Below are 22394 nucleotides of genomic sequence, written 5' to 3'. Positions count from 1 at the left end.
GCTTCACCTCTGTAGTCACCAATTCCTCTCTCACAATGGGCAGTTGGCTCTCAGTCCCCACCCGTACCCCCCCCCCTGAGTTGCCTCTTAGTTAATTTAAGAGTCCCTCCACCTCACCCAGGACCTCAAACCAAACTGCACTTTAGATCCCAACATGTTTAGGGATCTTTTTAATTTCCGAGAGTGCTCAGTGAAATGGAAAGAGATTTCCCTACATTATCTTTGCTCTTCCTGCAAACCCGAACTTTCTCTCTCTCTCTTCTTCTCCCTCCCTTTCTCTCTCTCACTCTATCATGCTATAATTAATGGCCATTATCATTTTTTCTTCTAGGACTCTTGTTTTGTTTTACTTAAATACTATTTTTTTGAGCTCACATACCTAGGTTAATGATTTTTTGATCAGTTCTATTTTTATTCAACACTAGAGTTATTTTTGAACACCTGTTATTTTAATAACTAGAGTTATTTTGTAACACCTGTTACATTACAATGGAGATAAAAGCTATAAGGCCTTTGCTTTTGTGTTTTGTGTATATCCTGTTGTCTGATATCATGTTGTCTATCTATATATGTGCATCCAAATATAATGCTCATAAAATTAAAATTTAAAAAATGGATCCAGATATTTTTAATTTATGTGATTTAAAAGGTTCAATTTAAATTGGGTAAACGACAGTAAAATGTCTTTGAAACTACTTACCTCACAAGTCTCTAGGTGGTAACATTAATAAAATGTTTATCTATAAAATGTCAAATATCAATTGTTTCTATGACTTTTCTTCCACAGGAAAGAGATGGCAGATACTATTCAATACACTTGTCTGATATCTTGATTTTTACAGTAAAATCAGTATATTTGACATGTATGGGATTACTCAAATGTGTTTAACTCCTTAAAAAATTGCTTTGTGTCATCACTAAAAACAAAGTTATAAAAGGTTCTAGGTATGGAAATATATTTAGTAGAAAAGAGAGGAAAATGTTTCTGGGTAGGAAAGTCTTTCTGTGATGAAACCTAAGATGGGATCCACGGTCATTGCCTGTTGGCTCTCCCCTCATGGGGATCCGAGCCAGACCATGCCCCCTCCTCCCTGATCCACCATGGTGTGTTTCTGCCTCTTGCCATTGCCGACCTCCTCGCCCACCACAGAATTAGACTCTGGACAGTCTTCCCTCTCCTGGCGGTGAGTCCTCAGAGCTCTTCTATGGTGGCCCTGAACTAACTCTCTCTCTCTCTCTCTCTCTCTCTCTCTCTCTCTCTCTCCCCCTCCCCCTCTCTCTCTCTAGGAAAACCCTAGTGCTGAGTCAGGGTCTCCCTCAGCTTTGGCCTCAGACCTGTTAGGGACAGTAACAACCCTCACTGAAGGTCTGCTCCTATGTGGGAAATCAGAGAGGTTGTGGGGATACCCCTTCCTCTCCTGTTTCCCTTCTCCAGGCTCCTGAGAATTCTTAGCCATGGACTCTGCCTAATCTAAAATTCTCTATAACCCCCAATCCCTGGACCCTCTCCTCAGAAACATTTGGCCTCTCCATTTGACTTCAGATCTCAAAACTCACAGGCTCATTTTCTACTGCAACACAGTCTGATAAGTTAGATAATGACTCCTCTTGACCGGAGAATGGGACTTATACAACTTCTGTCAACACGGCAGCAAACCAATAGAGATTCCCTCTTCTCCTCTCTTCAGTCTTGTCCCTCTTTGTGTCAAAATAACTGTAAAGTCATAAACATTAAAGTTAAAGCCCAGTACTCTTATTTTATGACTGGTGAGACTGGTTTGCTGGGTGTTTAAGATCAAACTTAGATTAAAATACAGGGGCCAAGAAAACCAATATTTGGTTCTTGCCCTGTGAGTCAGCCTGAACCCAGGGAATGGGAGAGCTTCTCTAAGGAGCTTTGCAACTCTGTGCCACATGGTCTCCTGATCAGGGAGATTAATGAGACCACTGGAGAATGAAAAGCCAACCAGTGCATCTGCTGCAAAGAGGCGGGTCATTGAAAAAGGGAGACATCCCTGATGCTGCCAAAGGAAGTCACCTCATCAAGGAGACCCTTCCTAGCAAATGGCACTAAAGGAGCTAAGAAGCTGCTCTCAAGTTCTCCACAAGTAACCCCTGTGGGAACTCAGCTGACCCTTAACAACAGATTAAGAACAAGGTCAATTTGACCAGCTTGATCTTGAATGCCTAGCACAACAGTTAAAATCAAAACATAGCCATTCCTGGGCATTTAAAAGAAGAAATAATAGTTAAACGTAACTTAAGATATACACTTCTGTTGGCCCCAAGAATAAGTAAGAGGCTACTAAGGAGATTCTTAGGAAGGAGTGCCTGATAACCATCAAAAGAAACTATCAGAGTCAGAAATTTTTGGTCTTTTTAACATCTACAGATCTTGTTAAACAAGACTATGCCTGCTAAACTGCCCTCAGAAGTTCCTACAAGATCAGGTACACAAGTTCCGGAGCTGGCAGACACACAAGTTCACCAACCAATTGACCAAACAACTACTTCTCCTTCAAGACTACCAGCCCCTGACACCCAAAGCCAAGACCTGCGATTCACTGTTGACACCTCTGGCTCTAGAAACTCTGCTCCCACTAAAGTCCTCCCTAATCCTCTTTTTTTTACAGGAATGAGACTCTTTGCCCCTAACCAGCAGGAAGAAGCTACAGAAGAAAGATCATTGCCCCACTCTCAGTATCTATAAAAACAAAAAGGGAGGAATGTTGGCATCAGATCTGCTGTTTTACTGCTGCCATTATTCTCCCTCCCCCACACCAGGTTACAACCCAGATCATTAGTCCAAGAACTTCCTCACCAGCCATTGGTCCATTGTTATTAGACCACAAAATTCCACTACTTAAGAATAGCTCCCCCACCATTTTCTCTCTCTCCTCCTCACTTTCATGCTCTCTCCTCCTGGTTTTCACTCTCTCTCTTGCATGTGCGTGTTCTCTCTCTCTTTCTCTCATTTCCTCTCTCTCACCCTGAAGGAAAACACTCTGCCCATCCACTTAATATAATCTCTTGCTTGAATTCCCTCATCCAGGGTGGTTTCTGTGTGCTTTTAAGTTCTAGCACAGTATATGCTTTCTGAATTCCTCTTAACTAATTTTAGTCAGGTACACTGTTGCTGGAGATGGTTGCATTGATTTATGAAAATTGAATTTGGAATTTCTGGAGAGTCATATGAGTTACCTGCTTATTTAAGATTTGATTGAGAAAAAAGTAGGTGTTTGCAAGACATCTTGCTAAATTAACACCTATGTCTTAGAATTAGAAAGAATTCTATAAAAGAAAGAAAAAACTGCATCATAACTATTCTTTTCTAGTTGGGAATAAAGTAAATTTATTGCTTTCTTCCTCTTACCAAAGATATGTCACATCATGTGTTTTCATCAAACCTTATATTATTCAAATTGCATGTGTGCATCTTTATGGTGTATTATAAGAACAATTGCTTGAGTGAAAATGGAATTTTACAATAGCTCGTAGAATACTTTCCAACTGTTACACGGTGTTCCACTGGGCAGGTTTGCAATTGGAGCAAATGCAGTCCACACATCAAAATGTGAGGTGTTCTGCAGTGCAGTGTGATGTTTGATGCTTGTCTAGTCAAATGAAATGTGAGGTTATGCAGGGCTGGAAGGGAAGTGCTAAATCAAATTCAATACTTACAAAGATTTGAAAAGATACATGTGTTTTTATATATGTATATTATTGTTATGAAGTCATAGTACATTTGTAGAAAATCTGTATTGCTTTGGGAAAGGACATAGTGCTTAAGAACTAAGCAAATAAAGTTTTAACAAATATACCAAAACATTCTCCTATCATAAATTAATTGTGTACTTTGGATAATAATATTAAAGAATTTTCCTTAGGATTTTGAGAACAGCATAGTATTGTTTTTATCCAGTGAAAGTCCAAATATAATAAACGAGTAATTTATATAATAAACCAGTGAATATAGTAAATAAGTGATATTTAAGAAATGCTCCTTTGAAACACTTTGAGAATGGTCTAATTTCTAAGCTTATCAATACTTTCATAATTTTCCTTTCAGTAGGATATCTAAGTGAGAATTACAGAAATCTGATCACTAAATTTAATATGCTGAGTTTAGGATTTTGGTTTTATTTTTTGTTTGCATTTTAGTATTATTCTAAAATCTCATAATTGTGCCCACTAAAATTGAAACTACATATTTATACAATTTTAAAATATCAAAATTATGAGAAATTATATTCAATTTATGTATAATTTACCAAAAGACATAAATGTATTCTATTGTCATGTATAACTAATTAGAAAAAAATTTTTTAAATTAAAAAATTGTTATTCAGAGAAAATAAAATGTAATATGTTTATTATGAGATCCAAATGAGTTTTTATATTCAGTCACTGAGGATTTCAGTTTTACTAAACATTGGATATGCTATGCATATTTACACCCATGTAATAATTCCTGCTTAGAGGTATCTGTTTTTTCCAATGCATTACCATCTGCTTGTTTTGAAAAGCTGTGAACTATACAAATGAAGAATAACAATAGAGTAACTCATGGATTTGTCTGACATTTACTTCTGTGGGGTATAAACCAATTTTCATAAGCTTTGTCCTGGAGACTTGAGTTCTGATGTTATGTGAAAATTGATTTCCCCATCATTAATGTATAGGCCATTATTTTCTCTAAGAACCATTTTATTTTGTTTTTCTGTGTTAGGTGTGAATTTCAGGAGAATATATGCTTTGGTGGTATATTAGATGAGTAAAAATGCTTTGTATACATGATTGTCCTCACCCTTAGGTCCAAAGATAAGCCTAGTAGAACATACAAAATTGGAGTGATTCTTGATGAGGAGGGTGAAAAGATATTATTTTATCTATGTTTCAAAATATATGTTCCTTGCATTAAATTATTGTACTTTTTTTAGTCAATATGTCATTTATGATTCAAACCAAAAGCAGTTGTGTTCCAACTTAGAGTTTTGTTTTGTTTTGGAGTAGTAGGGATTGAACCCAGGGGTGCTTCATCACTGATCTATATACCCAACCCTTTTTATTATTTTTTAAATTTTGAAACAAAGTCTGACTAAGTTATTTACAGGATTTCTAAGTTGCTGTGACTGGCCTAGAACTTGTGATCCTCCTGTTTCAGCCTTCTAAATCTGGGATTACAGGCATGAGCCACTGAACTCACAAAATTTGAGATTTTAGTAGTGATATCTTCTTGGTAGGGTTTAACTAGGTTATTTCATCAAATGATACTGAACATTTCACAATCAATTCCTACCACACTGCTGTCTTTCAAGTAATTTATTTTCAAAGAATCTGCTTTCCTGAGATGGTGTCTTGCCCCTTGTTTTTCCCAAAGCTGTCATACATTCTGAAATGGGCATTTCAATAAGTCAAGTTCAAATGCATTTAGAAAACAGGATGAGCAGTTGTGTGCTTGCATTCCCTATGTGCATTACTTGCTTTGTATCACATGCAGGTCATGAGTGCATGCTTTAATAGCATTAATGTCATAAAATTACTCATGATCAGTGGCCAGTGAGGGAAGGACAAAAAAGACAATTGGGTAAAAATGTTTGAGGGGATGTGCATATTTTCATAGTCTGAGAATATAAGTATCTTATATTTCTTCCTGGAATCTAAACGTCTTCTATCTAGTCACTTGTGTAGCCCCACAGATCCTGGGTATTCTTTTTCTAACATAGGAGCCATCTATTGACTTCTATAAAGAATGATTCTGAAGTAGGCTATTTTTATAAATTATTCCTTTACTAGGAATATCACCTTGTTAAATGTAACTTGTGTCTTTCCCAGAATTTTTAATGACCCTTACTTTTTTGGATGTCCTTGACAAGAAGAGGTGGGGTGGGGTCATATTGTCTTCAAAGGGTAAAGTGTGTTTATTCCATTTTCATTTTTCTCTATTTGCTTAAAGCTATTTTGTTGTTGTTGAGTTTTGTTTTCATTCTTGTATTTAATACTTACCATATTCTTCCTAGGTGCCAGGCTTTAAGCACATAATGTCTCAAAATTGACACAGACCTTGTCTTAAGGGAGATTATAGTTTTGTAGGAGAGAATGCATTCAACTGTACATAGGAAAATAGATAAGAATGATAAGTTGTAGTAAATACTCTAAAGGAAAAGTAAAGTACATGAAAAGAGATTATGAGGGAAATAGCTCAGTTAGATCAGGAAGGTTGTTTTGAGAAAGTGACATTTAAGGGGAGATCTAAACTATAACTGAATTGGAGGCAAAGGTGGAAGTCAGGGAGGGATCATCAGATGGAAGGAAGAATCATACCTTTAACAGGTTGAAAGAAATTCAGTGTGAGGTGCAGAAGGGCATGAGAAAGTACCAGAGAGTCAGGCAGGGGCTAAATTAGGGAGTCCTTTGTTGAGGATGTGTAATTTACTGGAGAGAAATGTTAAGCTTCTCAAGTGTCTTAAGTGTGCTTTTGTTGCCTCTATAGCTATGTGGATTAGAAGAAGGAAGGAGGAGACGCTAGAATTCAGTGAAGAGGTTATTGCAGTACTTTCAACAACAGATGATAATGGCTTAGACTAGAATTCAAATAGATTATGGTGACATTAACACAGGTGAGAATGAAGTGGAGCCATACCAAACTTACTGTCTATTGAGAGTGAAAGTAAAGGACCACTGAAAGATTGCATATGAAAGGCGATAGACAAAACATAATGTATCAGAGGAGTGGCTGGAGGAGGAACTGATCTTTAGAGAGGTTCTAAGAATTAACTTTTAGAAGTTTTAATTCCTGTAGGGTATTTAAGTAAATGATAAGTATTGGAATAAATTAGTCAAAGGTGGTGAAAAGATGCTTGGACTAGATATATAAACTGTATATCACAACAATTCCAGAGATTTACAAAGGAAGTAGAATGGAAGTGTCTTTGTGCAGTAGTGCTGCAGAGTACAGATTGCTCCTTCAGAATCAAAGTACTTAATCTCCCAGATGTCAGTGTTGGCTGCTGTTTATTTAAAGCAGGGTTCATCCCCAGGAATTATACTAGAGAAGGCAGTCCCTTGCCTAAGTTTATGTATCTTCACAGGAGGCAGCTCACATACAATAATTAGACAAGGTGAGAAAACAAATTCGGAAGACCTTGGCCTTCATGTGGGACAATTTTGAAAGAACATCACAGCTTCAGATAGATTTAGGATCAGCTAAGATTTCTGGGGAACCCAGAAGTGAAGACAGCTAGAGCCAGTAGTCTTAGGAAGCATGGGAAGCCGTCTCTGAAAAGATGTTCATGCGAAAAAATCTACTATTTAATTTTCAATGAAGACTTCATCACCAGTTGTAGTTGAAGTGTAGATAGCTCCTAGCATGCTGAAGTGGGAAATTATTTTAAAATGAAAACAAATTTCACCAGTATTAACTGGAATGGTCTTCCAGGATGGACTTCTAAAAGAATGGAATGCACCAGTGACTTTTTCATAACTCAGAGGTTTGAGAAATTCAAGGGAAGTGGCTCTTATTGTGTGCTATTTGTACACTTAAAAAACAAAGTCAACAACTGGGTACTTACTTTAATATAAATTATTTTAAAAAAAACAAGCCTACAATTTAAGCTGAAATTTGAAAGCCAAAGAAACCTAACAGAAAATTTAAAGAGAATCTTGTCTCCTACAACAAGAAGACCAAAAAAAAAAAAAAAAAAAAATCTGTCATCAGTCAAGAATATAATTCTAATTAAATGGGGCAACTGAGTTCCTATGAAGTTTAACTTTTAACATTATCCAGCCCAACAACTGAAACTTAGGACTCTGGTTGGAAATACATGGGGTATTAAATGAAGATGGGACATTAGTGTTGATGAATTTGGATAATTTAAACTGACAGCTTCTTCTTAGTCTTCAGGGTCAGCAGAGATGGCTTACTCACAGCCACTAAAGATCAGTCTTCCCCCTTGCTTAAAAACAATGCCAAATATCCTTTGTAAAACAATACTCATGCCACTCAGAACTTACCCTAAACTTTTCATAGGCTTCAGACCAATAGTTAGGATCAGGTGACAACATACACTCCCTGGAGAAATTATTAGTTTAATGAAAAAAAGGATCCTATGAAGCATATAAACTGAATGACTGAAGGACTTAACTAATGTACACAAAGAAAGATCTGGAAGAATATATACACATGACTGTAAGTTCTGAGATTGCTGATAAAGATAGAACCATAATGTTCTATAAAGGAGAGTTTGTCAATATGGGAGCATCTCCTATTATACAGAATTTAACAGCCTCAAAAAAATCCCAGAAGACTATGGCTAATCTGTTACTAGGGTCACTCCTGAAAATGTGAGAAAATGATAGCAGACATGAGGTGAAAGGGAAATGTTAACTCCTCATGTGAAGGAGCAATCCAAGAGCAGGACAGAATGGATATAGTGAACGAGGCTGGAAACCACTTACTGATTATGTCTCATGGTTAGACTTTGAAAACCCACTTACCAAAGAGACAAAGAATTGCTGGTAACATGGTACCAGAATTGTGGAGTCTCAGATATGTGATCTGAATCAGGACTAATGGTAGGACTAATGGTAGGTCCCAGTTATGGAACTGGGACCATGGACACCATTAGGAAGCACAGGATAACAACACTGTACCTTGCCCATTTGATGGAAAATGGACAAATGTGCAGCCAAAGAAGACTCAGATGTCATGAAGGAGGGTTTGTCCTCCTGTGTGGTGGCTTTTACTATTTTAACTTGGCTATATTGAAGTATAGTCCCCAAATTACCTTTCTGTTGTGTTCCTGTATGGATGATAAAGAATATTCTCTTACAGAACTAGAGGACAGAAAGGAAGAAAAATACACGTATCTTCTCCATATATGATTATAGTTCCCAATCAGTTATTTTAGGTTAATCAAAAGAATTTTCTGGGTAAACCTAATTTAATGAGTAGTGAAGCATTTTAAAGAGGTTCTTGACCTCCCCTGGGTAAGGAAACCCCCACCTGTGAACAAGTTCATATCCTCAGTGTCCTAGCCTCAGTCTATGAACTTACTTTCTAATTTATTGCCCTACAGGCTTCAGACTTGTTTAGTCAACCTCTCATAATTGTATAAGATGACTCCATGTGATAATTCCTGTGTGTGTAAATGTTTGTGTGTGCTTATGTGTGCACATTCTTATCCATCCCAGCTGCTGAGCCTGTAGTGTTGTTAAAGCCTCTACTGCATTGCCTTTCTATTCTCTCTTATTTCCACACTCTGTTTCCTTACTCCCTTGGAGACACAAGTTCTATAAACACTCCCTATCAAATGTTTCACATCTATGCCAATTCTTTAGTCTTTAATATCTAGGAGTAGAAGAGTTGAACCTGCAAGGAATGCTGAGCAGACAGAACCAAAAAAGTTGGAAAAGTATAAATGTTTTATCTCCCAGATTGACTTATTAAGAAAAGAGAAATCAGAAGTGTACAATGGTGCCCAAGCATCAAGTAAAATCGCTACCAAAAGTGTCATCTGATTTATCAACATGGACTCCATTGGTGACCTGGGTAAGAAGCATTCCAGTGGGAAGGTAGGACAGAAAATACACTGTGTGTGTTAAGTAGGGAGCAAAGAAATATGGCTCACAAATGTAAATGGCTACTTTTACAGGAAGATTGGCTACTAATAAAAAATAGGGCAAAGCTAAGTGCAAGTGTGGTATTCATGGAGAGTGATTATCTTTTTAAGTTGAGTATGTAAATAAGGAAGTATTAAGTATCCTGAGTGGGAAGAGTTGAAGACCCAGGAAAGAATGAGGAAAACTAATGAAGTAAAATGCCTTGATGTTAGAAGGGTTGGAATCCCCAAGCTTACAAAGAGATGGGTCCTTGATAGCAAGAAGGATGCCTAATGACATAGTAGGGATAAAGATAAGAGAAAAAGAAAAATGTAGGAAGTTTGCAGATTTGCTGGCAGAAAAATTAAGGATGGTCTATCTGTAATGCCACACATCTTATGCACATAATTCAATATTGTAAACTTATCAATAATTCCTAATCCATGTTTGTGTACATACGATATGTAACTATCTATATTTATCTCTCTATATTTACCTACACCAAAGCTCTTTATATCTTTAAATAGGCAAAATGGTCAAATGTCAAGAACTCAAATGTACTATTCTTGGAATTGTTAAGGTGAAACTCTCATATCGATTTTACCCTTACATTGACTTCTCCTTTCAGCTAATCTGAATTTTTCTGATTTGGTTTAGACCAGGATCAGCAAGTTTTTTCAATCAGGGATCAGAGAATAAATACTGTAGGCTTAAGAACCATATGGTCTCTACTGCATCTACCATCACAGCATGCAAACAGTCATACACTACATGAAATGTAATGAATACATATTCTGAAAAGTTCTTATTTACAAAAACAGGTGGTAGCTGACCTGACAGACAGCCCATTGGTCATAGTCCATTAACACTTGCTTTTGTTCATGTCAACATTTTATCCAGACCATTTATCACCTCATCTACCCGATGAACTTGTGTGAGTTTTGTTCAGTCAGCAGCTTCTTTTTTGAAATCTTTTACATCTCTCCTGATAGGAATAGTTGCATCACTACTATAGGACTTGGAATATCCCTTCCTTCATGATAGTATTTTTGGTATTGCAACAGATTCTTTAAGGATTTGTCTCTGACAGAATAACCTGCCTCCACTGAGAAGGAGAAATTTTACCAAATTTTGTATCACCTGAGCAGTGCCAACACAAAGTATATGCCTTAAATATACCAGTTTCTTGAATAACTGAGCAATTAAATGAGAAACTATCATTATCCTACTTAAAGAGAATTTTTTCTGCTAGGGATCAGTTTGCCTAGAACATGCATTAGTTTCAAGTCTAGTGTCACATGCAAAGGTGGCTAACTGACTGACTTTTGTTTATAGAGTCTTTTACTGCATGATTAATCTTTCTATGTTCCAAATATGTATGCATCTTAAAGGGTTATGCTATATTTATTACATGTATTATTTCATTAAATAGGTATGAGGCTATTTAGAGTAATGCAAAATTTTTTTCTGAAACCATGTATCACATGCATATAACTCCTTATCTAATGCTTTTGGTCTGAATTTTCTTCAAATTTTAGTGAAAAAAAAAGGGGGGTCATTAAACAAACATTATGTTTTTAAGAAGATGAGTTTATGAGGGAAACTAATGCAGATGGCACTTATGGTCTACAGTTCTTCTCAAAGAGAATTACAGGTCTCCTTCTTTCTCATATGTTTTTCCCCTTTTCATTTATTCCTTCATTCTTTGTGAGTTCTTTTCTTTTATTTTTAGATTTGTTCAACCCTTTCAAAGTAACTACAGCATTTCCTTATATTTTGGCAACTTATTCCTGGAAACTGAGAGAAACCAGGTGCTATATTCATTAAGGTATTAATTATAGCACTAAACATAACAACCACCAGAGAAACGCTGAGTATTTAGAAGGAAGGAATTGGTGGGTTATAATATTTCTATATAATTGAATAAAATTCAGTAATTAAATTTATAATTCATAATCATCTCAGAAGAACTGAACTCAAATCCCAGAAAAAGTACATAAAATAACAAATGGATTTGTAAATGTGGGCACAGTACTTTCTATATGAAGTGTTTGACACACTTCTTAGAACATAACTACTTACCAAATTGTAACACCTTTGTTATTTATTTTTATTTAAGAATTTAGAAATCATAAGCATGTGACTTATGGTCATGATTATGATACATATAATAACTGATAGATGAACATGAAGTCATAAGAATAACTTCTTATATTGCTACTAAGAATTCATAAAATTATAAGATAAATATGAACAATTTAGAGCTTAAATAAGGATTTTTTAAAAAAGAAAAATACTTAGATTGTTCCTGATAGTTTTAATAACTGAACACTTTGAAAACCCTTAGGGTCTCAGTGGTTTCCACAGCCAATTTTTATTTTCACTACATTGTGCAAACTGGCACCTGCTTTTGAAAATAAGCAATACAAAGCTTATAAAAAATACTCCTTTTTATATTTGCATTTCAACCCCATTCAGAAGGAGTCTAATCAGAGTGGGAGTGGAACTTTGTTCTACTGACATGCCCTCCAAAATAGCACAGGCTCACAATTGGTGGTCCCAGTGAGGCCCTTTTTTATGGTGACAAAGCTGTTTCCATAAATGAAAGCTCATACAAACAAGCAAAAGGGTATTTAAGAACTTCCACCATTAATGCCAGTTGTCAGCCTGTTGGAGACACTGGTTGAAATGATTTGTACCCATCACATTTATTTTTCCAATGGAGAATTATATATCTGACTTGTCAGAAAGGTTGGATACTAAAAATATGCTTTTTAAACAAAACCCCAGGAAGAGGGAAAAAAGAATGGCAGCTGCTTATTTCTCTCTCTGTAACAAAATGTGACTTATAATGTAGCCATAAAGATGTATCAGTGCAGAAAATGAAGCAATTTATAAAAGCCACACTAAAAAAACCAAAACCATAGACTATAATGTTGATTAGAATTTAATGAAACTGTCAGATACCTTGAAATATCAACTAGGTAATTTTGATACCTTATTGAAAAAACTATGGAATCAAAGTGGTGGTGATTCTATCATAGAGGTTGGTGTTTCACAAATAGATACCTTGAATCTCTAGAGATACAAAACAATATTCTACATTGAGGTGCAGTGACAATGGACGGAATTGCCTTGTGATAAAGAAAAAAACTTGGCTTATATAGATTCATGTCAGTAACAATGAAATTTTTTTGTGTAAAATTTTATTTAAAATGCTTTGCAGAAATGAATTTTAAAATGTCATCCTGGACTAAAAGTTTGCCTTTAAATTAAACTTAGATAAGAAACTCACACAAAGCTGTTTTGCAGTGTCTGAATAACCTTGGCCTCCACTCAGCCAGACTTACCCACACACATGAATGCTGTGACTGAAAGTATCCTTAGTCACTAATCCTTCTTCAGAAATCATCATACACATTTCTTTCCACATTTCTATTTTGTCTTTGATGTAATAGTTCTAATTCTCAACTAAAAGAACTCCAGTCTTAAGATGCCATTTCTACAGCTATATTTCAAATCATCTCTCTGCACTGAGCTAATGATACATACAGTCCCTAGCATTAGACCTCTCCTGCCACAGACCCCACTGTGTCAAGGAGGGTGCTGATTTTTCTCCACTAGATAACAGAATACAACAACAAACAGGAGTTAGAGGATGACTGTTGTTCTATTAATGAGTTCTATAATAATTAGTATTTTATGATCATCAATGAGATAACTTCTGAAATAATTGTAAATTTCTATTTATTTCAGATTTTAAAATAGCCAAAATCACTTCACCAATATGTGTACTACGATGATAGATATTGTAATTTAAACTTGGAGTAATGAAAGATATTTCCAACAGTTCTGATGTTCCAGTCACTTCATTTTCAAATGTATTCATAAAATATAAAAATGCTATGCTTCAGACCTTGTATGAATTATAGATACTGACACTGTGGGTGACAATTCCCAACAAAGCCATTAAGTTGAGACTCTTTCAGAGATGTAGAGGTTCAGGTGCCAAACCTAGTAAGGTTTCTGGGAGCCTGGATTAGGCAATTCTCTTTAAAATATGACATCAAGGGATGTCATAAAGAGATGATGAGAGACAAGTCTGGACATGTAAGACAAGTAGTCATGCTGAAGTACACATTTGAAAATTCTGGACAGACAAGCACAAAAGTGGACCAAAAGCACTAAAGAGAATAAGGACACCATGACAGGGAAAAGGACATGGTTTGTTAGGGAGAGTGGGGAAGGCTCTGGTGACACCCTGAAATGCTGTGGCAGAGTAGCAGGGACTTTTGATAGAGCAGTTTGACCTTGTTTTTCAGTAGGGAAAAGGCTTTTAATATCCCTGAGCCAATTTAAATAACTCTAGACTTACTTAATTTTTCTCCATAAACTCCAAGTTGGATTAATTTTCCAAATTCTACCTGAAGATTTCCAGTGGCAGCTACTTATCATTTTTTTCAAGGATGTTCATTTTGGCTTTGGAAAACCATGAGTATCGGATAGTTTTTCTTTTAATGAGTCAAAAATGGGTCCCCTATTACTGCCACCCACTGATTCTATTCTTTTAAGGTTCATGTAACTATAATACAAATGTAATATTAATTGAGATATGTTTAGAAAGTCAACCAGAACCAACACTCAAGTCCTGGGATTTTCTAGACATCCTAATTTAAAATGTTAATAGCCAAAAAAAATGGAAATGAGTTTTTTTTTGCTAGAAGTGCAGCCAGGCAATAGTCAGTTAACTATTCTGAATCTTCAAATGTTTTGTAGCATTTTCAACTTTCTCTAATGAAATAAAATTATTTTTAGAAGATAAAATAGCTGTTAATATGCTTATTATTATCACTGGCAAGACTTTTAATAGGGACAGGCACTTAGCCAGATTTGTTCTAATGGCTGGGTCTTTGTTCTTAGTGACCTTCCAAAGTATGGTCAGGCTGTGACAGGAAAGAGCTGAAGGTTGTTTTCTGTTTGAAGTCTACACATATTTTGGAGCAGGAATGTAAAGTACAGGGAAATACTATGCTTCCTGCAGGAAATAAAAATGTATTTCTCAAGTTCAAAGGAGTCAGTTAGTGTAGATTTGTTGCAATTTTATTAAATTCAAAGAAGGAAGACAAAAAGAAGTACATCTTTAAATAATCAGGAGGCAAAAGTCAAATTTGTGTGTGTGTTTTTTTTTATACAAGTAGTTTTATTCAGATACAAGGAACAGTTACTTGTTGCCAAATTTTTTTTTTTTCCCTTGGAGATACAGAAAGGGGAAAACTATAAAAAGGGTTGAATGAAAACAGCAAGACAAGCACAGTTGTAATCTACCTGGGTGTGAGGGACACGCCTTGTGTCCCCCTTCACAGACAAATGCCAGGGCTTTCTATACCCTAGGGAACCTGTGCTGCCCTGAGTTAGAGTGAGGTCAGACCTGTGGGTCCCACTCTGCTGCCTAAACCTTTTATAAGTGACTCTGATACAACAGGCTGTGGTAATCCTCCTTTTCCATGAGAAGTGGCTGCTTTTCCTCAGGAAGCTGCTTTCTCTTGTGACGACCCAGAAGGCAGATGAGCCCTGCCAGCATGGCAGCAAGGACAGCCCCTACCAGAGCTGCCCCCAGGAGCCACGGCCAGATCTGCCTGGCTTGTTCCAAATAGGGCGCAATGTAGTTTTGAAAAAAGCCTGGACCTGAAATAGAAACACATCTTAATGTATTTGCTATCATCATCATCATCATCATCATCATCGTCGTCATCATCATCATCATTATCCACAGATAATACTTTGGAGTCAGATGCCTGGGTTTGAGTGTCAGCTCTGCTACTAATTAGCTTTAAGCACTTAGAAAAGCCCTACCTAATACTCTTAAATCTCAATTTCTTTACCAGCAAAAAAGGAAAAGGAAATTCCCTTAAAGTTTATAGGTAACATCTGCAAATTACTCAGCACCTGGTACCTACTGTGTACTCAGTTATTATTTTTTCAGCTTTCTGCTGATCCTACAAGAATTCTTATTATCAATGAAACACTGCTATATCATTAACCATTTAATAATCCATTGTAATTAGTAATTTTAAATTATTTTACAAACATTGATGATAAAGCTGGTAAATGCTCAGTAATCTCAGAACACTCCAAGAAGTCCAGGACATTTCTTTGTATACATAGAGATCACAGTGTTAAATCTTAAAACAACAGATTTTAACCAAATGTATTTTTCAATGACTCTGAGTAAGAAAAATCCTCAAAAAGTCTGGTTGTTTTTATATTGCTTCAAACTACATACTAAAAGGTCACAGGGGAAGGACAAGAACCCTGGTTACTATTGCTCAAAAAAGCTTCCTACATCTAAAATTATGTAGTTTAATAATCTAACACACACACATACTTCAGAAGTAATGTACTCATTGGGATCCCTTAGAGTGTTCTTGAATTGTTTCATGAAGTCAATTCTGAGCTCCTCAACTGCAATGAGTTTCTTAAAGCATTTGTATATTGAGTTCAACAGTCTTAAGTATCTAAAATGTAATGGGATTAGCATTTCCTCTATTATCGTACCTACTACAGTATATTCCAATTACTATTTACATGTCTATTTTCTCTATTGAATTAACTCCATGAGGACCAATATTATGCTTTAACTATTGGTATAATCCTGATATCTGGTATGGTGCCTGAAACACATATGAAAGAATAAAAAATTTACTGCATGACTATGTTGGATGCAGATGAGATGGTGAAGGAATGTTCCCTGATGGTAGGTGGGGATTGAGAAGAGAAGAGCTATACATAAAGTATTGTCCAAGGAAAAAGTTATAAATTACCCATGTTTCATTATGTTAAGAGGTTATATTTAGAGTTGTTCTAAAATAATTTAGTACCAATACTTCACAAGGAAGCCAAAAGAAGAAGTTTTAACTCTAAGTGAAAAGTAACTTAAGAACGGAAATAATCATACCGTATTATTTGGTTAAACTCTGAATAATAATTAAGTAGTAAATATGATGATAATCCTACATATGAATTTGACCCCAAATCATGACAGTACTGTCCTAAGAAGATGGAGGAAATGAAAGAGGGTTTGGACAGCTCTGAGTTCTGCATCCTGTGTCCTCTCACCCAACAGAAAGAGTCAGCAGATGCAGCACAGCATCCTCCAAGCACACAGGCTCAGGCCTGTGGGCTGATAAATAAGATACTCACTGGCAGGAAATCCTTAAGCAACCAGAAAAGGAGCTACTCTGCTCTAGAGTCTCTTGGAGGATCCACAGATGTGAGTCCCAGAGTTGGCAGTTAACCCAATTCTCATTCAGATGCACAGACCCTCAGAAGGGAATTTTTGAGTATAACCCCAAGCAACCAGCATGGAACCTCATGCATACACAATGGCAGTATATTCCACAGAGGAGCTTTCAGAGGAGCACCCCACAGACAACACCAGCCACCAAGCTGTGTGCTCAGATATAAGCCCACTGACCTGCGACCTGGGCACTCTTCTGCTCCTGTCTCAAAACCTCTCTGTCCTCTTCTTTCTTCTTTTTAGTCTTGATTTATACTATCCTATCTTTTCTTTATTCTTTTTTTTCTTTTCCAAATTTTTCTCTTGTCCCTGTTTCATTCAGTCACTATATAATGTAATAGTAATTTTGTTATCTTTAATGACAATTTCTCAACATATTCAAGAACATTACAATTTTATGCCGAGATTAGAGGAACTGTGGAGAACATTTTCAACAAGTTTTCCCCCTGTTTATTAACCACTAGAGAAAAATGGTAAGTCACACTTAGGAGTAAGTCAATTAGGATCTCAACTAATTTTCCAGCCCAGACCCTAAAAGCCAGAATAACACATACTAATCCCTTAAAACAAACAAACAAAAAAACCCCAGGTGCCAATCAAGGTTACCATGTACAGCAAAATTATTCTTTAGAATTGAATGTGAAATAAAAACCTTCCGTGAGAAATTAAGGAATTCATAACCACTAATCTAGCACAATAAAACATACTCAATGAAGTATTTCATGCAGGAAAATGAAAAATAAATATCAGAAGACAAACATTCCAGCAGACACCTGTAATTCCAACAGCTCAGGAGGCTGAGGTAGGAGGATTGCAAGTTCAAGGTCAGCATTAGGATACTATGAGACCCTTAGCAATTTAGCAAGATCCATGATCAAAATATAAAAAATAAAATTAAAAGATTGGGATGTAGCTCAGTGGTAAAGCACTCCTGGGTTCAATCACTAGTATCAAATAAATAATTAAACAAACAAATAAATATCAGCTTCAGCATAGGGATTAATCTCACTGGAAGAATAGTTAATTAAAGGAGAATCAAGTTTGAATTAATAAGCATTACAAATAAACCAAAATGGCAGGAAATAAAAATGATCTCCCTGCAATAACAATAAAAAGATACATGTTGGCAGAGAGGGTTAAAACAAGACCCAATTATTTGTTGTTTACAAGAGATAGAGATTTGACTGATAGGCAAAGATATTCACAGACTGAAGGTGAAAGGAGGGGAAAAAATAGACCATGCAAATTGAGACTTAAAGGAAGCAAGGGTAGCTACCCCACATCAGACAAAGTAGAGGTCAAGCCAAAGTTAATAAGAAGAGACAAAAAAGATCACTTCTTACTGGTTAAGGGAATCATCCAATAACAAAATGATGTGCAAATATTTATGTCTCTAATCCCCTAATGTTGATGTACATACACATATAAAACAAATCCAATTCATCCTAAAAATTAAATAAGCACCAAAACAATAATACTGGGTGATTCCAACACACCTTTCTCATCATTCAATAGGTCATTCTGATAGAGTAAATACTTTTCATAACTAAAACTATTAATCAAATAGACCTAACAGACATCTAGAGAATATTTCATCCATCAACAACCAAATTCACTTTCTTCTCAGCAAGACAAGGAACTTTCTCTAAAATAGATCATATTTTAGGATACAAAGCAAGTATCAGCAAATACAAAAAAGTAGAGATAATTCCTTACATCCTATCATATCATAATGAAATGAAATCAACAAGTTAAAAACTAAAAACCATTTTAACGTCTGAAGATTAAATAATGCACTTGCATGGGAAATGGATCACAGAAAAAAAATCAAGAGATAAATTAAAAAACTAGAAGCAATTGAGTATAGAAATAGAACATATCAAAATCTCTGGGATAATCTGAAGGCAGCTCAAAGAGGAAAGTTTATAGCACTGAGTGGCTACATAAACAATAATAACAATGACTGAAACCAGAAATATCACAAATAAATAATGTAATGTTACTCCTCAAAGTCTTAGAAAAGAACAAATCAGTAGCTGACAAGAAATAATTATGATCAGAGTCAAAATTAATGAAATTGAAAATGAAAAAACAATACAAAGAATCAATCTTGCAAAAATAAATAAGATTGCTAAATCCTTACCCAAACTAATCAAACCAGGGAGGGAGGGAGGGAGGGAGGGAGGGAGAGAGAGAGAGAGAGAGAGAGAGAGAGAGAGAGAGAGAGGAGGGGAGGGGAGGGGAGGGGAGGGGAGGGGAGGGGAGGGGAGGAGAGGAGAGGAGAGGAGAGGAGACCCAAATCAACAAAATGAGAGATGATAAGTTAGAAGTGTCACCACAAACCGTTCTGAAATCTGAGAATCATTAGAAACTATTTTGAAAATTTATACTCTAATAAACTAGAAAATCTAGATGATACTGACAAATTACTAGACACAAATGTCCTATCCAAATTGAACCATGAGGTATAGAAAACCTAAACAGACAAATATCAAGCAATGAGATTGAAGCAACAATTTAAAGACTTCCAACAAAGAAAAGCCCAGAACAAGATAGATTCTCAGTTGAGTTCTACCAGGCCTAAAATGAAGAACTAATGCTAATTCTCCTCAAATTATTCCATGAAATAGAAATGGGGGGAACACTGCCAGATTCAATCAATGAAACCAGTACTACCCCGATACCATAAAAAGACAAAGCTACATCAAGGAAAGAAAACTTCATACCAATATACCTGATGAACAGAGATGCAAAAATTCTTGGTAAAATAATGGCATTAAAAATCACATTAAAAAACACATCAAGAAGATCAAGTGGGTTTCATCCCAAGGATGCAAGGTGGTCCAACATATGCAAATCAATAAATGTAATTCACGACATAAATGGAATTAAGTACAAGAATCATAAGAGCAAAAAAAAATTATAAGAGCATCTCAATAGATGTAGGAAAGGTTTTGATAAAATCTAGTATCCATTAAGTTTTTTAAAAATCTGGAGAAACTAGGGATAAGAGGAACTTACCTCAGTATTATAGACTACATGTGAAAAACCCAAAGCCAAAATTATACAGAATAGAGAAAAACCGAAAGCATTTCCCTTAAAATCAGGAACAAGACAAGGATATCCACTCTCACCACTCCTATTTAATATAGTTCTCGAAAGTCTACACAGGGTAAATTAGGCAAAGGAAGGAAATTAAAGGGACACAAATTGGAAAAGAAGTTAAACTACCATAGTTTGTTGGAAGACCCCCAAAACTCTAGCAGAATACTCCTAGAGCACAGTAACAGTATAAGAGATCCACATACAGAAGTCAATCTCTTTCCTATACACCAATAATGAATCTGTTGAGAAAGAAATCAGGAAAATGATCTCATTCACAATAACTTTACGAAAAGGTAACGAGTCCAACAAAGGAAGTGAAAGGACTATACAAATTAAAACTGTAGAAAACTGAAAAAATGAATAGAAGAAGAACTTAGAAAATGGAAGTATCTCTCATAGTTTTTGATAGGAAATATTAATATTGTTAAAATGCTAAACAGTTAACAGTATTAAACAGCACTATACAGATTCAGTACAATCCCCATCAAAAATCAAATGATATTTTTCACAGTACTAGAAAAAAAAAGCAGTCCTAAAATTCATATGGAAGGGTATAAAAGACCAAGAATATTCAAAACAATTCTGAGCAAGAAGAGTGATGCTGGAGGCATCACAATACCTTATCTCAAATTATACTACAGAGTTATAATAACAAAAACAGTATGATATTGTCATCAAAGAAGACATGAAGATCAGAGGAATAGAATAGAAGACACAGAGACAAATCCACATAGATACAGCCATCTGATATTTTTTTAAAAAGTGCCAGAACGTATGTCGGAGAAAAGATAGCATTTTTAACCAATGGTGGTGGAAAGTGGGATATCCCTGTGGAGAAGACTGAATTTAGATCCCTATTTCCCATCCAGTGCAAAAGACAACTGAAAGTGGACCAAAGACCTAGGAATTAGTCCAGAAATTGCAACTGCTAGAAGATAGGCTCAACGCTCCAACATACTGAAGTCACAGGAAGTTAGTGCCTGTGCAAATAAAAGCTGAAGAAATTAAACCAAGAATCAATAAGTGGGATGGCATCAAATTAAAAAGTTTCTGTACAACAAAGGTCACAATTAAGAGTGTGAAGGGAGATCCTACAAAATGAGAGAAGATCTTTGCCAGTTACTCCTCTGATAGGGGCTTATCATCCACAAAATATAAGGAATTCAAAAAACTTGGTACCAAAAAAACAAAACAAAGCAAATGACAATAAAAAACCCCCAATGTTATGGTTTGGATGTGAGGTGTCTCCCACAATGAGACAATGCAAGAAGGTTTGGAGAAGAAATGATTAGGTTATGGTAGCCTTAACCCAAACAGTGAATTAACCCCTGATGGGATTAACTGAGTGGTAACCAAAGTTGTAGGGTGAGACTGGAAGAGGCAGGAACTGGGTTGGGGCTTTGGGTTATACATTTATGTCTGGCCAGTGGAGTCTTTCTCTCTGCTGCCTGATCATCATGTAAGCTGGTTCCCTCTGCCACAATCTTCTACCATGATGTCCTGCCTCACCTGGACTCCTGAGGGATGGAGCCTACTGTCTATGGATTGAGACCTCTAAAACTATGAATCCCTAAATAAACTTTTCCTTCTCTACAGTTTTTTGGGTCAGGTCTTTCAGTGACAGTAGAGGAAAAGCTGAATAAAACAGAAATTGATACTGCGAAGTGGGGTCATTGTTGTAACTACCCTGACCATGTAGCTCAGAAGCTTTTTCAGCTTTATGGAATTGATGGGAGGAATTTTGAGATAGTTAGCAGTGCTAGATGGAAATGCTTTAGATTGTTGAAAGCCAAGTTTAATGGCCAATTCTGATGGGAGCTCAGAGGACCAGAATGCCAATAGGACCATGGACAGTGAAAACAAGAAGGCTCAAGAGGGTTTAGAGGAAAAGGAAGACACTATTGGTAATTGGACTAGAGGGCATTCATATTGTGTTCTGGCTGAGAAGTTGTCTGCATTTTGCCCATGTCCTGAGACTTTCTGTGAGGCTGATTTTAAAAATGATGGACCTCTTAATCTGGCAGAAGAAATGTCTAAGCAGCAAAGCATTCAGGTGGTGGCACAGATATTTGTTGTTGACTTTTAGCCAAATTGTGATATTCAGGAACAGAAAGCAGAGCAGAAAGATTTTAAAAACTTGAACTTGAAAGTTGAGAATAAAACTAGGGCTAAGGAAATTACAATTGTTAAAGACATGGCCACTAAAGAAGTGCTAAAGACTGCCCAGAGACAACGAGAAAGATGACTTGAGGGCATCTCCGGCTCTGGCAAGACCACACCCATCTTAGACTCAAGGGAGTAAAAGTGAAAATTCTCTTGAGAAGAGACCACTGGAATACCCTTCTTGCATAAGGGGACCTAGGAAGTTTTTCGATATGCTTAGGCACCCAGG

At 36.1% G+C, this 22394-nt stretch overlaps 1 protein-coding gene across 1 annotated transcript in view; it reads right to left on the bottom strand.

Annotated features, from left to right (window-relative positions):
• Positions 1-15058: 15058 nt before the first annotated feature.
• Tyr (tyrosinase) overlaps positions 15059-22394 on the bottom strand; it is a 98616-nt gene continuing 91280 nt past the window's right edge. Inside the window, exon 5 of the mRNA XM_047518684.1 lies at positions 15059-15285. Within this exon, the coding sequence (XP_047374640.1) occupies positions 15059-15285 (227 nt within the window). The remainder of the gene's footprint in view (positions 15286-22394) is intronic.

Source organism: Sciurus carolinensis, chromosome 11 (assembly GCF_902686445.1).
Source record: "Sciurus carolinensis chromosome 11, mSciCar1.2, whole genome shotgun sequence".
Taxonomy (NCBI): domain Eukaryota; kingdom Metazoa; phylum Chordata; class Mammalia; order Rodentia; family Sciuridae; genus Sciurus; species Sciurus carolinensis.
The sequence above is the reverse complement of the archived record's forward strand: the minus strand, read 5'-3'. Positions and strand labels throughout refer to the sequence as shown.